The following is a 26,161-nucleotide window of genomic DNA, read 5'->3' as shown; positions in this document are numbered from 1 at the left end:
GAAAATACAGAAGGGAATCAGGAGAGAAAATATAAAAGGGAAATCAGGAGAGAAAAACGGAATTTTGTAAGAAAGCTACAATTGTGAGAGAGTGCTTCGAATGGATAGTACAGGGTTACCCACAAAGAATGAGACTGTAAAGACGACCCAAAACTCTGAAAATATGACGTTTGAAGCTTGTTTCTTTGGATTCAGCATTCAAGTAAGTATTTTTATGGTTTACTAAATGATTAAGCACAGAAATAAGCCAGTTTGGGCCTATACAAGGAACCCTGAATTCAAGCAAACGGATTAAACAAATTCCATACAATCGTCTCTGAAGTCTTATCCTTTGTGGGTAACCCTGTATATAAAAGACAAGAATCAATTATTTAAAGATCTAGAAAACAAGAAATTGCGATTACAAATTGCGGAATCAAATGAAAAATATTAAAGAAAGTTAACTGTTCTATACAATGAACTAAACACAAGGAAACTGTTAAAGAAATTGAGGTTTTGCCACAAACTCTGATTTTCTAATTCCTATAACTTTACAACCCGTTTTCCTAGACCTTTGATATTTCAACTTAACTTAACTGATAATAAACTACTTGTTTAACTGATAATGGTTCAGACATTATCAATAAAAATTGAAATAATTTAGTTGTGGATAAAATGATAATGTTTATTAATTTTTTCATCAAATTACATTATTCGTTTAAATTCTTCTTCTTATTGCTCTTGTTCTTAGTTTTGTTCAGTTCCACCAAAAACGCAGTTAACCCTTAACAGAAAGAAATTTAAGTTATAACGTATTTTTTCATATCCATAGCATTGTTTATAAAACCAATGGTTATAGTTAACCCTATCACGATTAGGGGGAGGGGGGGGTGTTTTCCCCCCTTTCTGTGTTTTTTTTTCTAAATTACTCAAAAACGGCAGACATCAAACCTTAAAAACTTCTTCACTTTTTCAACTGTATAGTTGTGAATAAATTATGCAACAAGTTTTTTTTAATGCATAAAGTAGGGTGGAGGACAGTCAAACGGCGGGTAGGTGTTTAAAAAAAATCAGAAATAACTTCACATGACTCAGGGAAGGTTTATGGATGCTAAGAATTACAAAAACTTGTCTCCAAAAATGTTTGATTTTAGTAATACTTTTCGTAATTGCAAAATTTGTAATTTTGTTTTCCCGAAGAAAACATGCTGAAAGTTTGAGCAATAATTAAAAAGATTGAAATAGAAGAAAGACACGAGGCCTAGTATATTATATTACTATTATTATTGTCATTAATAGTCTTATGGTTTTTGTTGTAATTCGAACACCTGCATATAACCTGAAATAAATACTTTTTGAACTTTTTCAAAATTCTCCATTGCAACCTAACAATTAAAGATGTGTTGGTTAATTTTTTTTAATGAGCGCGTCTTGAGAAGTAGGACTATGGTCATGTATCACACTCCCCTATCTCAACTCTAAGGGCAAAATCATAGGGGGCGGGGAAGGGAATAGTCCCCCCACAAATCTAAATTAAAAAGAATAGCCCAATGAGGATAGGGTTAACAATGCTGATTAGTTCAATGCCTGAATCGATAGGAAATCAGTTTTTCAACTTAAACCGGCCAATGGAAGAGAATATTTTATCTTAAAGATAAAAAAATTTTGTTAAAAAATATCTTTGACCAATTAGAGATTGGTTTGATTTTTAATCTTTTTAACTAGCTCTATTAAGTTTTAACCATCAATATATAAACTTTGCTTGTCTGTTTGTTCTTAAATTTTGTTTGGGACCTTACATGATCCTAGGGAAGGTTAATGGATGATTAAAATTTCAAAAATTAGCCTCCAACAAAATTCAATTTGCATTAAATTTTGAAAATCCACGAAATTTTTTTCAAGATCCACAACCTTTTTTGGTTTTGATTTACAATGTATACAATGAGAAAATAAAATATTGAATTACAAGAAGACAGAATTAGAGAGCCTGTTATACGCGGCATGCGCATAAGTCCTATAGGATTCTGTCTCAGGGTTAAATTGTGAACGAAAAACCCCTTAAATGATGAAAAGACGACATCTATTGGTTTACCTAAGATTACTCCTGAGAAAAGAATGATGGTAGGGAACCAGAAATATTCCATTTTTAGCGGAGCAGAGTCATCATCCGTAGTTTTTAGGAAAATCTAAAAAAAAATCTGTAATAATATTTTTCCATTTTGTTCGATGTATCGAAGTTACCAAAAGTTTTGTTCGATGACGCGAAAGTTTTGTTCAAAAGAACGTGTTCGCGGGATATAAAATTGTTTTGATATCCTGATAATTTTGTTCCTAATTTCGAACAAAATATTCATTAGTCATTTTTAAATTGTGTTTGGATGAAGCCTTTAGATTTTATTGTTACCATATGAATTATAGTTATGATATTTATTTTTAAGCACAAAATACAAAATAATAATGTATGATGGTTCAGCTAAAAACAAAACACAAAAGAAAAGTTAATATTTGCCAATTGAAAATATAACTTTTAATAATTTTGCTCTGATCGGTATTTGATAAAACTGCACAAGTGAATAAACATTCATCTTATATTTACAATTGTAGATAATTAGTCAGCTCTCATTTTCAGGAATCCATTCATTGAATTTATAAATACATATTGATTCAGCAAAAGTAGTAATGTATTCTATTTCTTTTTGACTGTGGCAGACTTTGACATCAACCATAAGAAAAGTGTGTGAACCCATTCCTATTGACTGCGGTAGACTTTGACATCTACCATTAGCAAAGGGTGTGAACCCATTCTTGTTGACTGTAGTAGACTTTGACATCCACCATTAGCAAAGGGTGTGAACCCATTCTTGTTGACTGCGGTAGACTTTTGTGTGAACCCATTCCTGTTGACTGCGGTAGACTTTGACATCTACCATTAGCAAAGGGTGTGAACCCATTCTTGTTGACTGTAGTAGACTTTGACATCCTCCGTTAGTAAAGGGTGTGAACCCATTCTTGTTGATTGTAGTAGACTTTGACATCTACCATTAGCAAAGGGTGTGAACCCATTCTTGTTGACTGTAGTAGACTTTGACATCTACCATTAGCAAAGGTTGTGAACCCATTCTTGTTGACTGTGGTAGATTTTGACATCCACCATTAACAAAGGGTGTGAACCCATTCTTGTTGACTGTGGTAGATTTTGACATCCACCATTAGCAAAGGGTGTGAACCCATTCTTGTTGACTGTGGTAGATTTTGACATCAATCATTAGCAAAGGGTGCATAACTTATTCTTGTTGACTGTGGTAGACTTTGACATCCATCATTAGCAAAGGGTGTGAACTTACTCTTGTTGACTGTGGTAGACTTTGACATCCACCATTAGCAAAGGGTGTGAACTTATTCTTTTTGACTGTGGTAGACTTTGATATCCACCATTAGCAAAGGGTGTGAACCTATTCTTGTTGACTGTGGTAGACTTTGACATCCACCATTAGCAAAGAGTGTGAACTAATACTAGTTGACTGTGGTAGACTTTGACATCTACTATGTGAACCCATTCTTGTTGACTGTGGCAAATTGTTTATGTTTAAATCAAGACATATACTAGTTCATTCTAACATTCAAACCCGTTGCAGAATTTCATTAAAAAAAAGTTCGTAACTTTGCAATTTTGTTCCTCCAAAAAATGCAAAATTAATTATATGCACTCTAAAATTTTAATGAAAAAATTTCTTTTGGCAGCAAAAGTTGGATGGTTAACAAAAAAGCTAAAGACAAAAATAGCTTATATTTTTAAAGAAATTTCGCTCATATTTAAAAAATCGCTTAAATATTTATCAAAATATTGCATAAGGCATTAACATAAACCTTAGATATTTTAAATTTAGATTATTTGATCAAATAGAATTCATGATTTCAAGTACATAAGGTCTTCGATATTAGATTGCAAAGATATAGGGGTCATAACATTGTGTAGGCAAAGACTCAGTTCCTCTAGAGTGTGAAAATGAAAATCGTTAACCTTAGAATTGAATTCATCGTTAAACCATTTAGATAGAAGTCCACCTGCCCATAACTGATTAATGACGGAATCTTAAACAAACAAAAAACAGTTTTTAACTTTATTAACTTGAAGGAATTGTTAACGTAATTATTAAGATTTACAATTTACAAAGTATCCTTTAAAACTTAATTTAAGACTTATAAAGGTGGTATTTTAGAGAGGTAAACTTTAGGCGTCATTTCATATGCTTCTCTATTCCTAAAGTTGCATGTCTCATTCACAACATGACCCTTTAAACTTTTGTCTTAAAAATAGGGAGATATGATCGAGGGGAGGAAGGCCAACCACAACCATTTATAGCCCGAGCCACATTCTCTCATTTTCTCGTCTGAAAATCCTTGTCTTTCCAATACGTTCTTTTTAAAGTGTCTATTCCTCGAAGATAAAACTATTTTTAAGAATCTGGCCACGTTCGGACGAAAATGGAATATTGAATTTTGTGAATCAAAAAAAAATAGTTTCAATTGAATTAAAGTACGTTTTAGAGTTTAATTTCCCTTAAAAATGTTCATATTTTTTACGCGCATTTTTAGATATTCCTGGTGTAGAATGCCGCAAATAATTCCGAGTTTAAAAGAACTTTAATCTTTTATGTTAACTATAGTGAATACCAAAGAATTTTTCCAGATTCTATGGGGTAAATGATAGCAGATTGTATGCCAAATATTTTGCTATTTAACGGAGGCAGAGGAGATTTAAGTTTTAACTAAATACTTTTGACATTATTCTCATGGCTTTGAAGATTCCAACATGATGTAATCATTGCAATACTTTAGTCTATCCATATTTTATGCCCTAACGTGGCCAGATTAAAAAAAATAGTTTTATCTTTAAGAATTAGAAACTTTAAAGCACATAAAAAATCTAAGAACAAGGATTTTGAGGTGGTTCGGACGAGAAAAAAAGAAGAATGTGGCTCGGACTAGAAATTGTTGTGGTTGGCCTTCCTCTTCACGTTTATATCTCCCTATTTTTAAGACAAAAGTTTAAAGTGTAATGTTGTGAGTGAGACATGGGAATTAAAAACCAGAAAACTCTAGAATAGGAAGACGACATTAAAGCAGTCTGAAGTGCATTTGATGTTGTTACAAATAAGTTTACTAGTAAGTTATAAAACCAGTTATTAAGTGAACACTGCACAATTTTTGTGCTTCATGTTTATTGGACTATTTAAAGTTATTACTTGAATCTAAAGTCGACTTCTTATGCCAGAGTTTTCTAGTTATCACTGTATCACTGTAACCTAAACTATCCTTCCACTGAGCATCTTTGCGAACTGGAATTCCAACATAAAAATGGAATATCTTATCTTGACCCATTCGGAACGGCTGGACACTGGAAAAAATTAAAACAAATTACAAATGTTCATTCTAATAAAAATAGAAAAACTTTCAAAAATAACAGTAATAATAATATTAATGATTGCTCCTAATATTGACAAAGACAAGAGTAGTGATAGTAAAAATTTAAAAAATAACAGTGATAATTATAATTATTTAAAAATAATAATAATAATATCAATAATGACTATGAAATAATAATAATAAAATTTGATAAAATAATGATAAGTATCTAAATCAAATATTTAACTTTCCTATTTCTATCATAGTAATCTTGAAACACTGATAGGCCCATGGTAGAAGCAACAATTCTAAATAAAATTTATCAAAATATTTTTTTAAATAATGAACTTAGCTCTAAAAGATAATCAAAATGAAATAAAATGTTTAATATTTTTACGCATTCTAGTGTTCATTCTCATTTTTCATTTTGGCTGTTTTCTTTATTAGAGTTAAAATATTGCTTAATGTAACTAAAACATATTTTTTGAAATGATTCATATTCTATTTTTTGTGTAACTGGACCTTAAACATTTTAGAAATTAACAAAACACTTGATTCAAGTATACTGTAGCTGTAATGATTTATGATTTGGATACAAATTTTATCAAAACAATAACAAATATTGTAAACAAAAGATTGTAATTAATCCAAACATGGTAGGACGTAGGGAAGGATCATTTTTTTCCCACTTTTTTGAAAAACTATCGTTTCGTTATGAAAATGAAAAAGAAAAAGCGAAAAACGAAACAATCTTTTTTAAAAAAGATTGTTTTATAAAAATATAATTTTTAGTTGAATGGTCGGTTTTAAAAACGATAGTTTTTCGTTAATTTAAAAAACGATTGTTTTTTTAACTATCGTTTTCACATATAATCGTATTTAAAAAACTACAAACGGTATTTTTTCGTTCTTTTAAAATAACCCTTAGTTGACGAATGGTCAAGGCATTTTTAAAGAGAACATTTTTTTATCGGAAAATCAGTGGTTAGAAATCTTTCCCCCAGCAAGAACCACATGGAATCCCGGACGTCCTAAGTCTTCTCGAAGTTCTTCAATTTTCCAAAAAAATATCAAATATCTTGTAACTTGAGAAATAACCATTAAAATAATTGAGTATTCTACTCGCAGTCCCCTTTTTAGGCGTGTTCTCTGTTTTCCCCCACAACTTCAAGAAGCCTTCAACAAATCAAAATAAGTCTTGTTCCCCCATCCCCAATTTACCTGTTACCCCCCCCCCCCCATATTTCATCCACATCTGTTCAGCTACTTACCAAGACACAACGCAAAGACGATGTAAGTCACTGCTCAGTTTTAAGTCATATCATATTTCATCCACATGTGTTAGTCGACTTACCAAGACATGACACCAAGTTGATGTAAGTCAATGCTCAGTTTTATGACATATCATATTTCATCCATGAATGTTTTACAACTTTCCCAGGCTTGTGTGTATTTCGCTCATATTCTAGCAAAAAGTATTTATATTTGTGTGCATGATGATAAAGACAAAATGATGAAGATGAAACTAGATGATGATGATAAAGACAAAATGATGAAGATGAAACGAATTTGTCTGAGAATGAAAGTGATTTCAATGACCTAGAGACTGAGAATGATGCGTCCCACGATGAACCGGAAAATAGTTGAATCTGAGGATTTCCCTATATTCATAACCCAATACCCCAGTTCATGAGCAGTGACTTCAACAACCTCTTTCCAGTCTAAATAAGGCTTCCTCTGTATTAGTAATTGATGGACTTCAAGACGCCCGATCCTCCTGACTTTAAGTCAATTTTAGTTTTAAGTAAGGGGTCTCCGGTTCTTGCTGGACAGCTTCTTTTTTTCGATAAAAGCATTTTAGACAAAATTCTTAACTTTATCTTTAATAAAAAAAAAATAATTGTTATAAAATTAAGATTCATCAGCAAAATTATTTTTTTACACCTATAGTTCTTTAAAAAACGATCGTTTTTCCTTCTTTTTTAAAATAACATTCTTAAAAAACGATCGTTTTCAAAAACAATCGTTTCCGTTTTTTGAAAGTTCAAAAGGAAAGGTTTGTTTTCAAAAACAATAGTTTTTTTCAAAAACAAAACGATTGTTTATTAGGACGGCAGGGCTTTCAATATAACTGTTTTTCCAAACATTTGTTTGTTTACGCATACATATTATTCCCCCCCCCCCCTAATCTGATCACTTTGGTTGAGTCTAACCTTACTGCGCCATTGTTTACCATTTCTTCACTCTGTCGTCTTTGTTCCTCCACACTACAAGGTACTATACCACTAAACAACAAAACTTTGTTCATCCACAGTACAAGGTACTATACCACTAAACAACAAAACTTTGTGCAACCACAGTACAAGGTACTAAACCACTAAACAACAAAACTTTTTTCATCCACAGTACAAGGTACTATACCAATAAACAACAAAACTTTGTTCATCCACAGTACAAGGTACTATACCACTAAACAACTAAACTTTGTGCAACCACAGTACAAGGTACTATACTGCACTAAACAACAAACCTTTGGGTTTAGTTTAGAAATTTAAATTAAAAGAAAATTCGTTATTAGTTTCAAGCTTGGAAAACTGAACATAAGATTTATGTTATATTGTATGTCTTCTTAATATGAAGAGCTTTGAGGAAAAGTTTGAATTTTATTTTGTGTGAAGTAAGAATACAAATATTATTCTATTGAAACAACATTTTATTTATAACATGTCTAATTTTTAAATTAACATTTAAAATGTATCTACGTAAAAGAAGAATTTCAATCGCACCTTCACATGATTGTTTTATTATCAATCGTTTCGCATACATGCATGATATAGGGGACAATATCAAATAAATAAAGTTTTTAAAGAAATTAAAATAAAACAATTAAATGTGTTACTTGTATTTGCTGCTACTTGTTGCCATTTCATATATTTTCTTTGGTGTTTCTTCGGTAGAGTCACGGAAGAAAGCCTCATATGTTCCTCCTTGGCAAATATACACTCGAGATCCTAAAAAAAATTTATTTTCTCAACTAGACAAGAACAATAAGTTTAAATTTATGCAACATCACTGTAATCTTGCCAGGCTACATTTCTTGAATAAAACGTTATGACTGATGGGTTGACTCTATACTGGGTAGTCCAGACTGGACAGGACCACTGGCTAATATATAAAAGATGTTGTATTGTACCGCAACATTGAGAGTTGGGTGTACTGTTACGACTTTGTGACCTTGTAGCTCCTCTAGTTCTTATTATATGCACAAATACTAGAAAGCAAAGGAATTGGGTCTTTGCCCCAATTACAAATTCTGATTTTCTAAATCCTATATGTTTGCAACCTAATGTCGCCGACCTTACATGTTTCAAACTTTGAATTATGTTAAAACATAAGATGCTGAAATGTCGTCTTCCTATGCCATACTTCTATGGTTTCTATGGAATGTTTGAAAACGTTTCTTCGTTGAACTTGTACAGAGTTATCTTTGCTTTATCTCTTCTGAGCTGGGAACTTTTGAATGATTGATATCGGGATTAATGCTTGATCCTCCCTTTTTTCTTAATCTCGAGATTAAATATTGCTTGTTCTCCTCTTGTTATTAATCTTTAGATTAATTAACCGATCGGGATTAAGGATATCCCATTCCAAAGTTTTCAGCTCTGGTTAAATTAAATTAAATGAAATTAGATAGTTAAATAGAAAAATAATACCTCGTTCAATAATATCCTTCAAGGAGTTGATAGGTTTCTCGTAGGGCACTGATACAAGTGTGGATAAAATCAAACTCTAAACATTTATTATTTCTAATTTTTTGCGAAGACTTGGTACAACAATTTACTAAATTCATAAATATCTTTGCAACCTTATTCCGAATACCTTAAATGTCATTTTATTATTTATAGCCATCCAGACCAAATAAATGATGTTAAAACTAAAACTAAAACTAAAACAACATCAAATACAAAATGTATATATATACTTTGCTTGTCTGTTTATCTGTATCCAAAACACACGACAAAACGGCTGAACCGAACGGGCCTTAATTTTTGTGTGCGACCTAACATGACCACAGGGAAGGTTTATGGATGATCGAAATTTCAAAAATTAGTCTCCATCAAAATTCGATTTTAATAAAATATTGAAAATCTACGGATTTTTTATAAAATCCGAGAACTTTTTTTGGTCTTGTCTTACAAAGAGAAAATGTTTACAATTAAAAAAGAAGATGAGCGCCCTGAAAGCCTAGTTACTAAAATACTGCTAAAAAGTCGTCTTCCTATTTCACAGTTTTATATTTTCGTTTGCATACCTCATAGAAGAATCCTATAAAGAGTCCAAAAATTGAAAATGAGACTACCAGGACTTCCATCCATCTGGGCAGGTTCATCTGGACCGGTTGACGAACCAGCTGGCCGAGAAGGTTAAAAAATAACAAGTTTTCATCATAACCCTGATACCCCTCTACTTCAACCTAAAGAAAATATTTTATCCAGTAATTATATATTTTGTAACCCAAACTTGATCCCTGCATCATTATGACTCAATGTCGTAGATATGATATTTTAATCTTTGAATTATGTTAGATCAAATAATCTAAATATTTGAAATATCTGGCTGCAGAGATATAAGGAGTTCGTTTCCCTTATGTCCATTTGACTGTCCAAGTTTTTATTTTGAATAATCTTTTTTGTTTGTTTATTTTCTTGTGATTTTTAACAAACATTTTTTTATATTTTTTTTATCGATTTTGAAGGTTAGGTTACTATAATATCGTTAGAACTGAGAAGGGTCAACCCTGACCGAAATATATTTTCAATAAAATGTGGAACTAACATCTACTTTTTTACTCTACAGACTACAGAGATTTGGTCCATCACCATCACCGAATTTTAAATATAAAGAATATATAATTTGAGGTTGTGGCAAAGACTCAATTTCTTTGATGGTGTGATAAAATTCCTACCATAGAATGACTAATGAGGCATTGAATATCAATTTTTAGGTAGGTTTGTACATACCTATATTTGTTTAATAGGATTTTTAATATCGAGTTTGGGATTTCCTAAATCTGTACTCATATATTAAGAAATCTACCAAACATGGCTTTGTCCGATCATTTTCTTGATTTTGGATAGCAACAAAATAATAAAATAAATTTTCGAGTCTACTGAATATAAAAGAGTTTCCAATTTGAAAACTTCTATAACACTGGCACTGTTATTTTTGCTCCAATAAATGAGAATTATCTTGTTTAAAGGGACTGTATGCGTAATTTCAAATTATCCTTCATGAAAAGATGGCGTTGCCCGATTCACAACACGGCACCTTTAAAACATTTATCTGATCAATAATTTGGAAGATATTGTAGTTTTTCTTGGGTTAAAAGTGTTTAATTTCTTTATGTTTTCTTGCAGTAGAAATGCGCAAATCACTTCTGTAGATAAACCACAATTGTAAATAGTCGTTTTTAAAATTATAAACATTGATCTCTATTTCATCATTGATCAGATAATGCTTTTAAGGATACTGAAGTAAATCAGACCGTGCCATCTTTGTCTGGAGGGTAACTTGCGCGTACAGTCCCTTTAATTACCTCTTTCCATTCATAAATTCACAACTCAGGTTGAGTTGGTCCTTTTATACTTACTGAATGAAAGACAAAAAGAAGAGCAAAACTAGTGAATAGGCCTACAATTATCAAACTCCAAACTAAAGGATCAAACACCTAAATAAAATATTATCAAAGGTCTAAACTTTTGTAATGAGCCACTTAATCCTTAATCCGTATAGTTTGTGGTTCAACGGATTAATTTAATCTAATCAATTCTCCAGACATTCCATGAAGTTTAATGAAAGATAACAAAAATTCTGTTAAACACAATTAAATAAACTATTTAAATAGAGTTTCCGTTGTGGATACCAGTATAGGACCTAATCGGATCATTGTTTGAAAAATTCAAAGGACTTATACGGTTTTATATGTTATAGTTCTCACGTTAAATTACATAAATCTGAATTCGTTAAACTCAATTAAATAGTTCTAAACGATGAACAAATTATAATTTACAACTCTGAACGATGTTTTTGAAAAACTCTTTTCCTCTCTAGATATATTTCATAAGATTATAAAAATAACTCCAACTTANTGTCCAGAAGTGCGACACATTTTTTGGAAACACTTGGGTAAACCTAGCTCATATACGAAATTTAATCATTTTAAAATAACTTTCCTAAATGAGCTGCAGCCTTTTTGCTGCTTTAACCGACTCAAAGAAGTTCATAGTAAGATTTTGATTCTACTGGAGACCACCAGAGGGATTTTATTTTCACTGGAGGGGTTTGAAAAAATGCTTTTTACAATTTAAAACTTTACGCAGGGTGATTTCCATTCCACTGGAGGGATTCAGATATCCTTCCTATGGGTTTATAATTCCACTGGAGGGATGCAGATATCTTTCCAGGGGGGTTATAATTACACTGGAGGGATTCAGTTATTCTTCCTAGGGGTTTATAATTCCACTGGAGGGATTCAGAAATCCTTCCTGGGGGTTTATAATTCCACTAGAGGGATTAAGATATCCTTCCTGGGGGGTTATAATTCCACTGGAGGGATTCAGTTATCCTTCCAAGGGGTTTACAATTCCACTGTAGGGATTCAGATATCCTTCCTGAGCGGTTATAATTCCACTGGAGGGATTCAGATATCTTCCCTAGGGGTTTATAATTCCACTGGAGTGATTCAAATGTCCTTCCTGGGGGGTTCTAATTCCACTGGAGGGATTCAGTTATCCTTCCTAGGGGTTTATAATTCCACTGGAGGGATTCAGATATCCTCCCAAAGGGTTTATAATTCCACTGGAGGGATTCAGTTATCCTTCCTAGGGGTTTTTAATTCCACTGGAGGGATTTAGATATCCTTCCTGGGGGTTATATTTCCACTGGAGGGATTTAGTTATCCTTCCTAGGGGTTTATAATTCCACTGGAAGGATAACTGAATCCCTCCAGTGGAATTATTAACCCCTAGGAAGGATATCTGTATCCCTCCAGTGGAATTAAAAACCCCCAGGAAGGATAACTGAATCCCTCCAGTGGATTTATAAACCCCGTAGAAACTAGGAAGGATATCTGAATCCCGTCAGTGGAATGGAAATCACCCTGCGTAAAGTTTTGAATTGTAAAAGCATTTTTTCAAACCCCACCAGTGAAAATGAATTCCCTCCGATAGTCTCCAGTGGAGTCAAAATCTTACTACGAACTTCCGTGACTCGCTTTAACCGCCATTTTGGCCCTTTTTTACCAATTCTAAGCTAAATTGTATTAACTTTGTCAATTTGTTAGGGATTTTAAAGTGTGAGACAATTTTGGAAATCATTTAACTTGGTTTAAACAATATTTTGTTTTTTGATGGTCAAATATTCAGAAAAAGGTGAAAAATCGCTCCTTTTTTTACATCTTTCGTCAGCTCCACCTGGGACGTGGTTAAAGTAAATTTCAATTTTTAAATTCAACACCATATTATTCAAAATTATTTTGACAGCTTAGAAATGACCTAAAAAATGTTTTATTGTAATGTAAAAAAATATGTAAGGTATTGGCCCAAAAAATCATATTAAACCCCGTTTTCAGTGCAATTTGCTACATAACTCCTCTTGATTGGCCAAATGATGCAATCTATTAATAAATAGTTCTTCATTAAAAAAAATTTTTTTTTAAATGCAAGAAAGCAAAATTGGTTTTTTCTATTTATTTTTTGGCCAATACCTTACATATTTGCCGTTAAACTTGTCAATAAAACATTTTTTATGTCTTTTCTAAGCTGTCAAAATAATTTTGAATAATATGGTGTTGAGTTTAAAAATTGAAATTTACTTTAACCACGTCCCAGCCTCCCAGGTGGAGCTGACGAAAGATGTAAAAAAGGAGCGATTTTTCACCTTTTTCTGAATATTTAACCATCAAAAAACAAAATTTCGTCTAAACCAAGTTAAATGATTTCCAAAATGGTATCATAATTCAAAAAATTGACAGAGTTACTTCATTTAGCCAAGAATGAATAAAAAAAGGCCAAAAATGGCTAATTTAAGAAAATTATTTTAAATGCTAAAATTTCGTATTTGATCTAGTTTTTCCATAATGCTTCCAAATAATGTGTTGCACATCTTTGAATTTTTTCAGGGGCACCCTAATACCACCCCCCCCCCCTCCACCTCCCGTTCATGCTTTAGACTTAAATCAGCATTTACTAACCTTTACAACATTAAAAATAGAAGATGCTGGTCCTGGTTTTTTAGAGAGAATAATTCCTCTATTGATGGAAATAGGACTTGTGTAATCCACAACCTTATATCTGGGAAGTAGAGTGTATAAAGTTACTGAAAACATAATGTCAAGAGTGTTAGGTACTTTCCTAAAGGCATTTTCCCATTACCGACTTTCCCAAATGTGAAATTTACCAAGAGGTAACTTCCCAAATGTACATTTAAGGTTAAGTTAAGTATTCTGAGGCGCAGCAGGCTGCTTTGGGAGGGTGGGCCTAATGCTGAAGCTAGAATAGGCCTAGGGCTGAATGCTGCGGCTAGAAAAGACTAGGGAACCAAGCGTTGCGTCTAGGACAAAATGAGGAAGTTGCCGCTTGGGTTGCACCTTTGGGAAGTTGACAATTGGGAAAATACCCTGAGGAAGTACCTCACATCATTTTCTTTTCACAGATTGTCATTTCATGTTCGATTCACAGTTGTGCCTTTTTTCCAATATAAAATAAATGAGACATCAGTGTTTTAAATTTGAATCCAAAATAATATAATGAGTTGAAAAAATCCCTGATGTCTGTCTCAACCTTGGTGGATAACTCTGTAAAGCTTCATTTTTGAAAGTCGTGGTTTTAATCTTCATAATTCTAGGACCATATGTATAAAAAGAAAGCAAATGCATTCAAAATTGTACTGGTTGGTTTGACCCAGTAAAATATATTTAAACTTCTTTTGCTTGAAAATATCTGCAGAAGAAGGGGGGGGGGCTACACCTACCCCCTCCCCTTGGAAATGAACCTGGTATATGTGATGTCAACATTAGTGATTCCTGCAGAAACTTCCCCATACAAAACCTTTCCGATTGTTCCAATCCATAATCCTACAATCAATCAATAAATTAATCATACAATCAAACAAGAAATCAATTAATCATACAATCAATTAATCAATTAATCATATGTTAATCAATCATCCAATCATAAAATCAATGTATCAATTAACCATACAATTTATGAATCAATTAAGTAACCAAAATCCATCAACTAACCCTACAATGAACCAATCAATTAATCATAAAATCAATTTATTAATTTATCTCCTACAATCATTCAATAGACTTCAGTCAATCAATTAACTAATCGTAAAAGCAATCAACCAATTGATCATAAAATTAATCGATCAATTTATTATACAATGAATAAATCAATTATTCATACAATAAATCAATAAATTAATCCTAAAATAAATCAATCAATTAACCATACCATCAGTCAATCAATTAATCCAAACAATCAATCAATTAATAAATAATTCATACAATCAATCAATCAATTAATCATACAATAAATCAATCAATTAACCATAGGATCAGTCAATTAATTAATCCTTACAATCAATCAATTAATGATTCATACAATCAATTGATGATACAATAAATCTATCAATTAACAATATGATCAATCAATCAAATAATCCTACAACAATCAATCAATCAATAATTCATACAATCAATCAATCAATGAATGATACAATAAATTAATCAATTAACAATATGATCAGTCAATCAATTAACCCTTACCATCAATCAATCAATTAATGATTCATACAATCAATTAATCATACAATAAATTTATCAATTAACAATACGATCATTCAATCAATTAATCATACAACAATCAATCAACTAATTATACTATCAATCAATCAATAAATCCAGTAGCAAATTCTAATGCATGATATCATAAATGATATAACGATTTCCACAAAATAAAGTTTAATACAGGACTGGGCAATGTTCCTGAATTGAAGAAAGTACTTTAAAGCTTTGTCAGAACAAGTTTAATTAGATATCCATGTTTTTGTTATTTAAAAACCGATTGATTTATTTGTGTTGTGCACATTTCTTGCTACAAAAAAGATTAAAAAATCATAAAAATTAAACACTTTTCAAGTGGGAAAAACGTTATCTTCCATATTATTAATCAGATGAAGATTCCAAGGGTACTCTACGATTGAATCACCCATTTTTATTGAAATTAAAGTGATCATATACTCACATATGTATTTTTAAAGTGTAAGACCTGCATAGAACTTTCATATGATGATAAGTAGGTTTTGCAAAATTTTGCTAATTGACGAAAGTTTTTTTTAACTACCGGAATAACCACTATTGCTAATATCTATACCTGTTTCAGGACTAATTAATCCCCAGGCAAAGTTAGCATTTACCCATTCTAGGTTTAAACCTTCTTTCTTAGCAAACACTTGCATAATAGATGGTTCCGGTCCTCCCTAAAAGTAAATAAATCAGTTTCTTTCTGCTCTTGGCAGTGGCTCCCAGTTAGGATGAGCGCTGGGTAGAATTAATCATGACTCATTCTACAGGGGAGTAGCGAAACAAAGGATTTAAACGTTGAAGGAGTGTGGGCTCTCTCTCTCTCTCTCTTCTCCTTTCTCTCGCTAGGAAACAAGAACTCCATCTTCAGCTTTTCTCTGGCTTAACATCTCAGTTGAAAGAAGGAATACAGAAGTATAACCTCTGATAAATAAACAAGCCATGAAAAATTATACCATTTTTTTACTTGGCAGGTTGTGAGGACTGGATTACTGTGGAGGACTCCACCTAATGGGGCTTTGAGGCTTCAACTCCCCATTTTGTATAATCAGTGCAGTTTTGTGTCCCCTTTATTCCGCATAAGTGGGAATCACTTTAAAACAAATGCTTCAATTCTACTGAAATCCCTCATACACTTCCTCCTCAAAACTTACTTATCCCTTTCCTTTCTGCACCACAACTCGATGTCACAAGTACTACTTGGAGAGGCATCAAAACATAGAAAATACCCCAGTCAGGAAATAAAGTTCTGAAAGCAGCCTGATCCACTCTGTCAGCATTTCTGGTTAAAACAATAAATCTATTAGCTGAATCAGTATCGACTCAGCTAAAAAGAACACACAAAATCATACACTGACATTTGTAACCAAAACAGAGATCAGAAAAATAGGAAAGAAGGAGCCTATTCACCTAGTTCTAAGCTAGCAGCCCAGCAACTACTAGAATGTGGGTAACCCCGTACATGTATGTATTTATGCTTTCCAAAATCAGTCTACCTCAGCGCATTGTGCTTTTGATATCTTTTCAAAATCAAAATTTTGACTGAGACATTGATTCATTGCTACGAACTAAAATATTCTAATCTCTATATCAATGTGACTTTAAAATTTAACAATTGATTTTTAAACTTAAATTATTTAATATAAATTGTCCTTCAAGTCCTTAAACCGCATATGGTTTCAAAGATATGGGAATTATAAAAAATCAGAGAGTGTGGCTGTGTTTACAAAATCTTGGATCATTCTAGAAATTGTCAAATTATTTCTTTGACTATCTTTTATTTACAATATTGTAGAGACTCTATATTTGATAGAAGCAGAAAACTAACATTATGTATTTATATATATATATATATATGTATGTATATATATTTATATTTATATATATTGATTTCTAAAGATACAAAGATATTTTTTATACGTGGAAATTACAGATATAGTTTGGTTTGGATTCCATACTGGAAGACGACAATCATTTTTTATTATTCTTTATTTCTGAACCTACCATCTTTGTTGGATCGTCGTATATATGAACGTAGGGCGCAATTTTATTGAAGGCAACGCGAAAATTAACCTAAAATTGTAAATTGTTCTGCAGTGGTAGGCAATGACATCAATACCATGAAGACGACTTTCCATTTAAATTGTGATTTATATCAAGCTCTTAAACAACCCGGATACACTGAAGCATAGAAGTCAAGAGAAGCTGCCAATCAAAAAAGGTTCTCTTTGATAACTTGTAAACTTGTATTTAAAAAAAGTTTGTTAACATTCAAAACTTAAATAAAAAAGTAGTCTTCATTGTATTGATATAATCGCCTACCACTGTATGATCATTAAGTCCAGGGTTGCTAACGGGAAATAAGTCCTTGGTTCTTAATAATTTTATACATTTGAGTTTGGTTGGTATGAAGTAAGTTTATATATTTAAAAAAAAGTTTTATCTTTAACATCCTTCAAAATGGTCTAACATTTTTTTTTATCTTTTTAAAAAAGAAAGAAATAGGACTTTAAATGTACACCAAAACAAATGTAAAAACTTACTTTATTTTTCTTTTAATTATGGTGAGTTGTGAATTTTATGAAGAAGAGTTTTTTTATTACTTTTTTAAAATTAAATCATCGCATACGAAGAAAATGCTTACACTCAATTCGCACAAAATTGCAAAATCATATTGCAAAAAAATTGCAAAATCATATTGCAAAATTTTCTTCGCGATCAGACGGAAATTCAGTAAATATATATTTTTAAGAGTGGAAATTCTTAAATTTGCGTTTTTTAACTTAATTCAATAAATTTTAAACCAAGGACATAAAATAATCTTGCCTATAAAATACAAAATTAAACGGGGTAAAAAATCTAAGCTTAAAAAATCTTAAAATTGTATTTACCTTCTTATTCAAGCATTCTACTCCAGCAGTTTTACTGGCAGATTTATTACGTTTTATTGTGATCAAGTTAAAAGCAACATTCATGTGTAAGGTGTGCCCACAGTCAATATTCATGGAAAACTAAATAAATAACAACAAAAAGTCGTTTAAAGCTTTGATTTTAACTTGTATACTGTGAGTAGAGTTGGGATCTTGTTTTTTACTTCGTTTGATCAATGTTCGTGAACGACCCATTTCGTTGATTTTTTATCAATCGTTCAAGAAAAGCTATTTCGTTCGTTCTCAAAATTATCGTTTATTTTCCATTCTTTTCGTTCGTTTTCTCACTGAACGATTGTTTATTCAGTAAAGCGTTCGTTTAGTAAAATAATTCGTTCATTAAAATAGTTCGTTCAGATAAACGATAGTTTTTAAAAAATTTGTTAAAAATAATCGTTCATTCATTAAAAAATATTGTTTTTCTTAAAGTTTGTTCCAAAACTTTTCAATAAGTAAAAATCATGGTTTCAATTGTTCGTTCGATTTGAAAACGCTCGTTTTTTCTTTTGTTTTTAAAAAAACGATAATTTTTTATTTCTCTGTCCGACGAACAATAAAAATTTTGTCGTCTTTTTCTCTCTTAATTTTGAAATATAGATTTGAATTTTTTAATTTATTTCTTCAAAAGTGCCCTCTGAGAGATCGAGATCGAAACTTTTGTGAGGAGTTAATTTTGAATGCTTGAGCTAGATATCCGACGTGAGCGTACTTTTAATTTAAGAATCTTTACTTGAGCTGTCACTAATTAAAGTTATCGCACGACCCACGCATCAGATTGAGATCAATTCTTGAACCAGAAATTTACAAAAGTTTTAACTTCTAAACACTTTTAAAGATTTTTGACAGGAAGGATTGAAAATTGCAAATTTCTTATCAAGTAAAGAGAAGATAAAGGACAACATTTATTTTTTGTTTCTCACTGTATAATTAAAATCTGCACATTATAAAAGGGACTGATGTAGCTTAATTTCAATTGACTCTCTATGCAAAGATGGCAATGGTCATTGCCCAACTTACATATGTATCCTTTAAAGCTTTGTCTGATCAAGTTTGAATTTGATGAATGTTTTGTTTCTTTGAACCCTTTTTTATCTTTTTCTGATATCTCTGCAAAAGTGACTTGCGTATTTCCAACATGTTAAGAAACAATTGAGTAATTCACAGAAATAAATTTTTAACGAGTATGAAAAACGACATTATTTTCAACATTTTTTTTCAGATTAAGGTTTCAGAGATAACGTAACAATCGGGCATTGCTATCTTTGAATGGAGGGCAAATTAAAGTTTAGCTTACAGTTTATTTTAATAAATTATATTATATTTTATAATTAATAGTTTTCTAAAATTCTTTTTACCCCAGAGTTTGTGAGCACAACGTCAAGAATTATAAATCTGGTTTTTTCACCAAGTTGAATCCTAAAACATTTTAAGTGTTGATAAAATATCTCATCATGCAACACTGTAAAAGTCGGTTCATTTTATGTATCGTGCCGACTTTCAAGGAGCTGGCTCCACCTGTACAGTACACGTACAGACTTTATAAGGCAAAACGGGACGGTAGGCCAAATGAACCACCTCCTGTATATTGCAAGAGTAAAATGTATAGCAATTAGCTAGAATTGAATCTTCAAGTCGAAAAGGCCAAACCAATTCGGAGAAAATTACATTTTGAAACTACCATGAGACTCAGGGATGACATGACATGAAGTGTCAACTAACAGCTTCTCCTTGTTTAATTGTAAACTTGTAATCTAATAAAGCTTGTTAGAGCACAAAACTTAAATCGAAATGTCGTCGTTATTGTATTGATATAAAGGACGACCACTGTAACCTAGGTTGTGTAGAACGTCTGATAAATGTAACGAAGCAAAGTGCTGTTGGACCACACTTCTCTTCAATATCTCTTACATCGATATTTCTCAAGTTAGATCTGGAAAAAACATGTTTTTAAAATTATTTTAAAAAGAAAAAACATTATTTCTAAAAAAATGCTTTTATTGTAAAGGGATTTGAGCTTTTGCCAAAAACTTTTTAATCACTATATCTTTGCAACCTAATATCGTAGATCTTTGATATTATGAGCTATATGTATTTTCATAGATCAAATAGTCTAAGTTTTAAATATCAAAGGTTTACACCAACAGGTTGCAAAAATTCAGGGATTAGAAAATTTGAATTTGTGACAAAAACTCAGTTCCTTTGAAACAATTTTTACAATTTTCAAGACAAACAAGAATATATTTTTTTTTATAAATTACTAATTACCCAGAAATAAATATGTTAATATTTCGAGTTGTCATTGTTTCGTCTCTGCTTTTCAAATCTTAAGAAAAACAAACAACAAATTCATTTTGTTTATTTTCATCCCGTTCGTGTTCGTGTTCGTGTTTGTGATCGTGTTCGTTTTCGTGCTCGTGTTTGTGTTCGTGTTCGTGTTCGCGTTGGTGTATGTGTTCGTGTTCGTGTTCGCGTTGGTGTATGTGTTCGTGTTCGTGTAACCAAATAGAAAAAAAATATTATATTTCTAGTGATGTGTTCTAGATAGATTAGATACACAAATATATATCTATCTATCTATATTTAAAGGTACTGTCGCTAAAGTTTTAAGTGTCCCTTCATTACAAGATTCACAAGTTGTCCGATTCACAACGATACCCTTGGAACTTATTCTTGTGTGAGATATAATGTCTTTTTTAAGCTTGGAAATGATTAAAACGTTTTCCCTCATATATGGATATATATATGTCAGCTAAAGCCGGCGAAACGGCTGGACCAAATTTTTTGTTTTGTTGCATAGGCACTTAAGCAAGTCATTTTTGTAGAGAAGTCACAAATGAAATGATAAATTTTTATATCAAATAATTGAAATACTTGATGAGAGAAATCTTTAAAGGGTACCGTTGTAAATCGGACATGCCACCTAATTAATGGACTAAATGACTAAAAATTACGTTTACTGTCCCTTTATCTATATATAAATTTGGCTTGTTTGTCTGTCAATTTCTCGAGACAGGAAAATCAGATCAAACTTTCATGGGGCGCGATCAAGAGCTAAAGTGATTAGCTTTCAGTCTATACCCCCTTTCATTTTTCCTTTACAGTCCCTTTAACAGCACAAAACCTCTGACCTCAGTACACTTTTTTTTTAATAATCTTCAAACATATTGCAATAAAAAAAACAACAAATTATTGAAAAGGATTAGATCAATTAATCAATTAATTAATTAGTTTTTACCATTGATAAAGTAGCATCCCTCCAATCCACAAACTGTATCTAAGTCGTCTTTTCTCCATCCATCTCCCAAAACTATCTACTCCGTTTAGAAAATTCAAAATATTAAAAAAATTTTCAAGAAACTGAAAGCATAATTTCAAGTGACCCTCCATTGAAAGATGGCTATTCCCGATTCCCAATGTTACCGTCCCATGAAACCCGTTAATGTGGAAGATATTGTCGTTTTTCTAGATTTAAAATTGTTTAATTATAATATTCTTGTTAATTTCAAGTGACCCTCCATTGAAAGATGGCTATCCCCGATTCCCAATGTTACCGTCCCATGAAACCCGTTAATGTGGAAGATATTGTCGTTTTTCTAGATTTAAAATTGTTTAATTATAATATTCTTGTTATAAGTTTTCCAGTTGTAGAAATGCGCAAGGCACTTTTTTAGAGAAACCACAATTGAAAATCCAACTCCAAATTATAAATACCGATATCTAAATCATACCGGATCAGATACAGCTCCTCAGGGTTCCTTTGTAAATCGAACTTTGCCCTGCAGGGTCACTTGAGATTTCGTCTAAAGTCCCTTTTGGTTTTTTATAATGAGAAAATGAAATTCTAACAATAATTTTACAAGAACAGTATGTTTCTTGTTAGACAATGGAATATAAACTCATCTAAAATTGATTTAACTTTGCTTTAAATTTTTTTTTAATATTTCATTCGTTGTGTAGTTCTATAGATTAACAAAAGGAGATTTTGAATAGAAGGAGGGGGCGATAGGGTTTCCGTACACTTTGCTGTGACGTTTTGGACTGCTGAAGAACTAGTTTTTGCGTAACAACAATAATAAAGATTGTAAACAATAACACAAGTAATAAACAGACATCTAGGAGTGGGAGGGGGCAGGATAACCTTGAATTTGATTGAAAATGTCTCTGTAATAAGGTCCTTTTCGTATAAAACTAAAATCCTAACTTTTTCAATCTTTTTTAACAAGATTTAATACTACTTTCACAGTTTACTAACTCATGTTTGGTTACATTAGATCGGCTGCTTTTGTTATTGTTGTTACGCAAAAACTAGTTCAGCCAAAGACTTTGCTAATTATAAAGACAAGGCGTTGGAACTTTCTCCGACTATTGTGTACACTAGTACAGCTGTATTTTGACGTCATTGGTTATTTTGGTTGTTTGAGAGTCTAACGCTCGACATTAAAACCTTAGATATTTAACACAATTGTGAATGTTTAGTGCTAAAATTTCTCTAAAATTAATGTTATTAATTTGTATTTTAAAATCTATTTAATCATTTGTTGGATATGAGGATCATCTGGTGAATTATTGCTGAATTTGTGATAAAGTTACGCATCTATTTTGTATCAAAAATAGCCGATAATTTTTTGTGAAAATTTTCAGATGTCGTCAAATATTCTTTCTGAGGTACTATGGAATGGAATTTTAGGCGATGAAGAAAAGAGGGGACCAGAAATGTCCAATATTATAAACGGTAAATAAATTTTGTGTAAATGTCGTCTTCTGTTTAATCTTAGGCAAAGAAAAATATTGCATAAATTAATGTATTAATATTAATCTTATTCTTTAATTGATTTATGGGGATTTTGTTTCAAAATATCCACCATTAAAGAAAAAATATCACAGAAAGGTTCGTTAAAAATGCGAATTAAAGGACGACCTTTTACTTAGAAGTCTTTGAAAGTTGATTGCATAAATTTTGAGGCATGAATTATTGGAGGATTTTAAAGACGGAAAAAAATAAATACATTGGTGAAAAAAAACCTAAGGAATACGAAGACGACTTTTAGACTCAATTTACGATTAAATAGTTTAATGAACGTTAAAATACCTCTTTTGAGCAGATAACAAGTAGATTGTCTAATTATAAATTATGTCATTTTCAAATTCTATGTTTACACATTATCACAGTAAAAGATCCAAGAGTATGTGAAAAACATTTCAAACCCTCTGATTTTAAAAGTAATTTATAGTATAATAAATATTACAACGTTAATTTAGTAATTCATTTAAATCAGGTAGAGAGAGAATTCCTTCTTAAATGAAAAAATGAGATACTTGATTACTGTTAAAAAGTACAAGGTTACAATTGCATAAAAGATATAAGACTTGATTGGTGTATGGTTGAAATTTAAATACCAAGATCTTATAGGTTATTTTTTTTATAAACAATTAATACTTCAAACCAAAAGTAAATGTTCACAGGGACTGATTATAGTTGTAATTTCAAGTTACCAACCCATTAAAGGTTCTAAAAACAACGGTACTTTTATGGACTAGGGACAAATTAAATATTTCAAGATAGTAAAACTAAAGTGGTTTCCTTGTTTTCCTTTTAAATAACTATTTAATTCATTACAAAAGACGACATTATGAAACGTCAACAGGGTAAATATATACCGGATTTCTGGAGAAGACGACATTACTTACTATCTATGGTAACCCGAGAAAATGCGTCAAATTTGCGTAGATTTTCTGATGCGCTATCTTTAATTAGCAAAGTCTTTGAGTTCAGCAGTCCAAAAACGTCACAGCAAAGTGTACGGAAACCCTATCGCCCCCTACTTCTATTCAATATCTACTTGGATTAACAAACCTTTTGCTTCCCAGCTCCTGTTAGAAACTCTGTAAAAATTGAATTTTTTGTTAAAAAATTAATTTTTCTCAGAAAATTTCTTTAATTTTAAACAGTTTGATTGTCTTTTAAATATCCGTTTCCTTCGTAATATCTGAATTTCATATTTGAAAAAAAGTTAAGAAAATCCATATTTTCCTATTTGGTTGACTAGAAGATCTGTTACACCAACTGACATTGAAGTTCCTAAAAATAATACAGTACACACCTGTACAAAGTCACAGTGTTTCCACCGGAAGCAAATATTCGCTGAAACTTGCGCAATTCCGCGCATATTTGATCGTGAAAATTGCGCAATTTATTGATAATGTATGGGTGCGCAAAATAGGTGATAGGTATTGCAACTTACACAAATTTAAATTTTTCTAATTAATAAAGAGTTTATTTCTGATAATTTCTTCATTGTGCTTGAAGCAATAAATGGAAAAGTAACTTTTGTAGAGAAGCACAAATGAAAAAAATCAGTTTCCAAAACCAAAACCAAAACATGAATATATAATGTATACTTGATCGGACGCAGTTTTTAAGGGTACTCTTGTGAATCAGAGACTTGACACTCCTTGATCATAAAGAGTATCTTGATCTTGATCATTAGTTTTCCCTTATTATTGGTAGACAGACAATAACACCGTGTTTTTTACAAACAATTTAATGTTTAATGACCCCAACACGCCATACTAGAGTAAATTTCACGTCACATTGAAATTTTTGATGTTTTAAATCAGAACTTCTTTTTTGGAGAGCAATTTGACTAGTTAGCAGTGCCTGTAATGTATTCGATCTAATGTTAAAAACATAGAACTATTTGTAAATTAGCTAATATTTTGACACGCATTAAAAAAAACCTTTTCGGCCGTAAACTTGAAATAAATAATGAAAGAATTTAATTTTTTACCAAAACAAATTCCCAGTATTAGAAGACGAGACCTCAGCATTTTCAAATCAACTGATTCTAAGAATGTACTGACATTTGTTCTTATACCAGCTTTATACCTCTGAAATAGTTAAATCTTCAATATTCAATTTGATGTCCTATAATCAAGTAATTAGTTTCAATTTGAATCCGGGAAAGTTCACCATTACTTACGAAGGATGAGATGACTGTTAACGTGTAAAACTCTTTTAAAATATTGATCTTAACTTCTCATAGAGACTTTAGGCGATCGTAATTGATCGAGTGACCCTCCATGCAGGAGGGTAATGTCCAATTTACAACGGTACCTTGCAATCCGGACCCTTTGATCGATCATCGAAGGCAGTAAACTCTGTGTGTTTATTTCTAAAATTATAGTGTTCAACTTGACGTAAAACTGGATGGACGCTAGCGTACGGTGTTACTGATTTTCCTCGAAAATACCGTTCAACGAAATTTTTAAATGCAAACATTTAACTTTTTAAATAAAATTATGAAACTGATTATTAAATAAAAACAACCAATGAATCGAAGTGTTCAACAATTACGAGCGTTTCTGTAGATTAAAAATGAATTCTGTAGATTCAAAATGAATTCTGTAGATTCAAAATGAATTCTGTAGATTCAAAATGAATTCTGTAGATTCAAAATGAATNCTTTTTATGAGATATATTAAAAACTTTTTCGTCAATAGAAATATATGAATTTAGCCATTATAATTGAACCATTAATAAAAGAATATCTACAGAATAAATTCCGTGCATTCGTCTCTGAAGTCTCAATCTTTGTAGTTAACCCTAAATCTATAGATTAGGCTGGGGCAAAGCTATATATCATTATAACTGTATGGTACAGCAGTTAAGGTATGCTTCCTTTATAGCAGTATAGATTAACACCATAACATTTTGTATCTGCATTTTTTCCATTGCAATTCTCGCGGATTTATGCATTCGAAAAAAGTAGAAAATTAAAGGGAATTAATATTTTTTTAAGACATAGAAATGACGACATCTTCCTACTTGAAAATCCAGTAGAATACATTATTTAATGAGAAAAGAGTTATAAAGAAAGTTTAAAAAGTAAAGTCTCAAATGTTACGTTCTAATTAAATTACAAAGGTTATGCCAATAAATCACAGAACTTATTCCATTTTCAAAATACTTTTGTGAACT

At 31.4% G+C, this 26,161-nt stretch overlaps 1 protein-coding gene across 4 annotated transcripts; it reads right to left on the bottom strand.

Moving 5' to 3' along the window:
* Nucleotides 1-650: 650 nt before the first annotated feature.
* LOC111709860 (glutamate receptor 2) lies at nucleotides 651-25,067 on the bottom strand. Of its 4 annotated transcripts, none has more exons than XM_023483781.1 (22): nucleotides 24,972-25,067; nucleotides 24,215-24,262; nucleotides 24,038-24,066; nucleotides 21,419-21,494; nucleotides 20,449-20,506; nucleotides 20,015-20,113; nucleotides 19,539-19,599; nucleotides 18,145-18,264; nucleotides 17,258-17,326; nucleotides 15,825-15,930; nucleotides 14,437-14,518; nucleotides 13,637-13,736; nucleotides 11,036-11,113; nucleotides 9,698-9,859; nucleotides 9,099-9,174; nucleotides 8,285-8,396; nucleotides 7,599-7,670; nucleotides 5,637-5,693; nucleotides 5,226-5,377; nucleotides 4,001-4,071; nucleotides 2,072-2,165; nucleotides 651-763 (listed from the first exon to the last, which is right to left on the bottom strand). In XM_023483781.1, the coding sequence occupies exons 1-22, from the start codon at nucleotides 25,009-25,011 to the stop codon at nucleotides 690-692; spliced, it is 1,836 nt and encodes a 611-aa protein (XP_023339549.1). In that variant the 5' UTR covers nucleotides 25,012-25,067; the 3' UTR covers nucleotides 651-689. The 4 variants fall into 4 exon arrangements, with proteins under 4 accessions (XP_023339549.1, XP_023339551.1, XP_023339552.1 ...); XM_023483783.1 differs by having other exon boundaries at nucleotides 5,286-5,377; nucleotides 24,972-25,066; XM_023483784.1 differs by lacking the exons at nucleotides 24,038-24,066; nucleotides 24,215-24,262; nucleotides 24,972-25,067 and adding an exon at nucleotides 21,912-22,149.
* Nucleotides 25,068-26,161: the final 1,094 nt, after the last annotated feature.

This window comes from Eurytemora carolleeae, unplaced genomic scaffold (genome assembly GCF_000591075.1).
Source record: "Eurytemora carolleeae unplaced genomic scaffold, Eaff_2.0 scaffold860, whole genome shotgun sequence".
Classification (NCBI taxonomy): domain Eukaryota; kingdom Metazoa; phylum Arthropoda; class Copepoda; order Calanoida; family Temoridae; genus Eurytemora; species Eurytemora carolleeae.
This window is presented reverse-complemented; position numbering and strand designations above follow the sequence as displayed.